A 517-nucleotide genomic window follows, 5' to 3' on the forward strand; every position below is an offset into this window, starting at 1 on the left:
TTACTTGACATGCTTAGCAAACCACTGCAACATGTCATTTTGAGCTTCCTCTGAACTCTTTGCAGCTGCTTCATCATCAGCATCATACCTCACAACCCAGCCATGTGCAACTTTTGGAAATATCTTCACATAGCTATCAACCTATAGGTAAGAGAACAAAATTGCTCAAGAGAGTTTGAATGAAAAGATCGAAATTTGACAACAATTGGTAAACTAGGTAAGCCAAAATGCAAAACAAAAATATAGATTGCAAATGAAAGTACTAAATTCAATACACTGGAGACAGGTTTGAAATACTATCTGCAATAGTACAAAATTTCTTTCTTTTATTCTTTTTTTTTTTTTTTTACTTCTAATTCAAATCCTGACATTAAATCATTCTTAATTTTAAGGGAAAATGCCCTAATGCCCAAATATTTGAAAACTAAAGCCCATTCCAATGATTCTTGAGAAAAATACTATAATACCCTATGTAACTACACCACACAAATATTATCTCTTTCTCCTTCAATTTTTC

General features: G+C 31.9%; 1 protein-coding gene across 1 annotated transcript in view; it reads right to left on the bottom strand.

Annotated features, from left to right (window-relative positions):
- Window positions 1-517, bottom strand: part of LOC101304406 (carboxymethylenebutenolidase homolog) — a 4,078-nt gene continuing 3,561 nt past the window's right edge. Inside the window, exon 6 of the mRNA XM_004305413.1 lies at window positions 1-141. Within this exon, the coding sequence (XP_004305461.1) occupies window positions 1-141 (141 nt within the window). The remainder of the gene's footprint in view (window positions 142-517) is intronic.

The sequence above is a fragment of the Fragaria vesca genome, linkage group LG6 (genome assembly GCF_000184155.1).
Source record: "Fragaria vesca subsp. vesca linkage group LG6, FraVesHawaii_1.0, whole genome shotgun sequence".
In the NCBI taxonomy this organism is placed as follows: domain Eukaryota; kingdom Viridiplantae; phylum Streptophyta; class Magnoliopsida; order Rosales; family Rosaceae; genus Fragaria; species Fragaria vesca.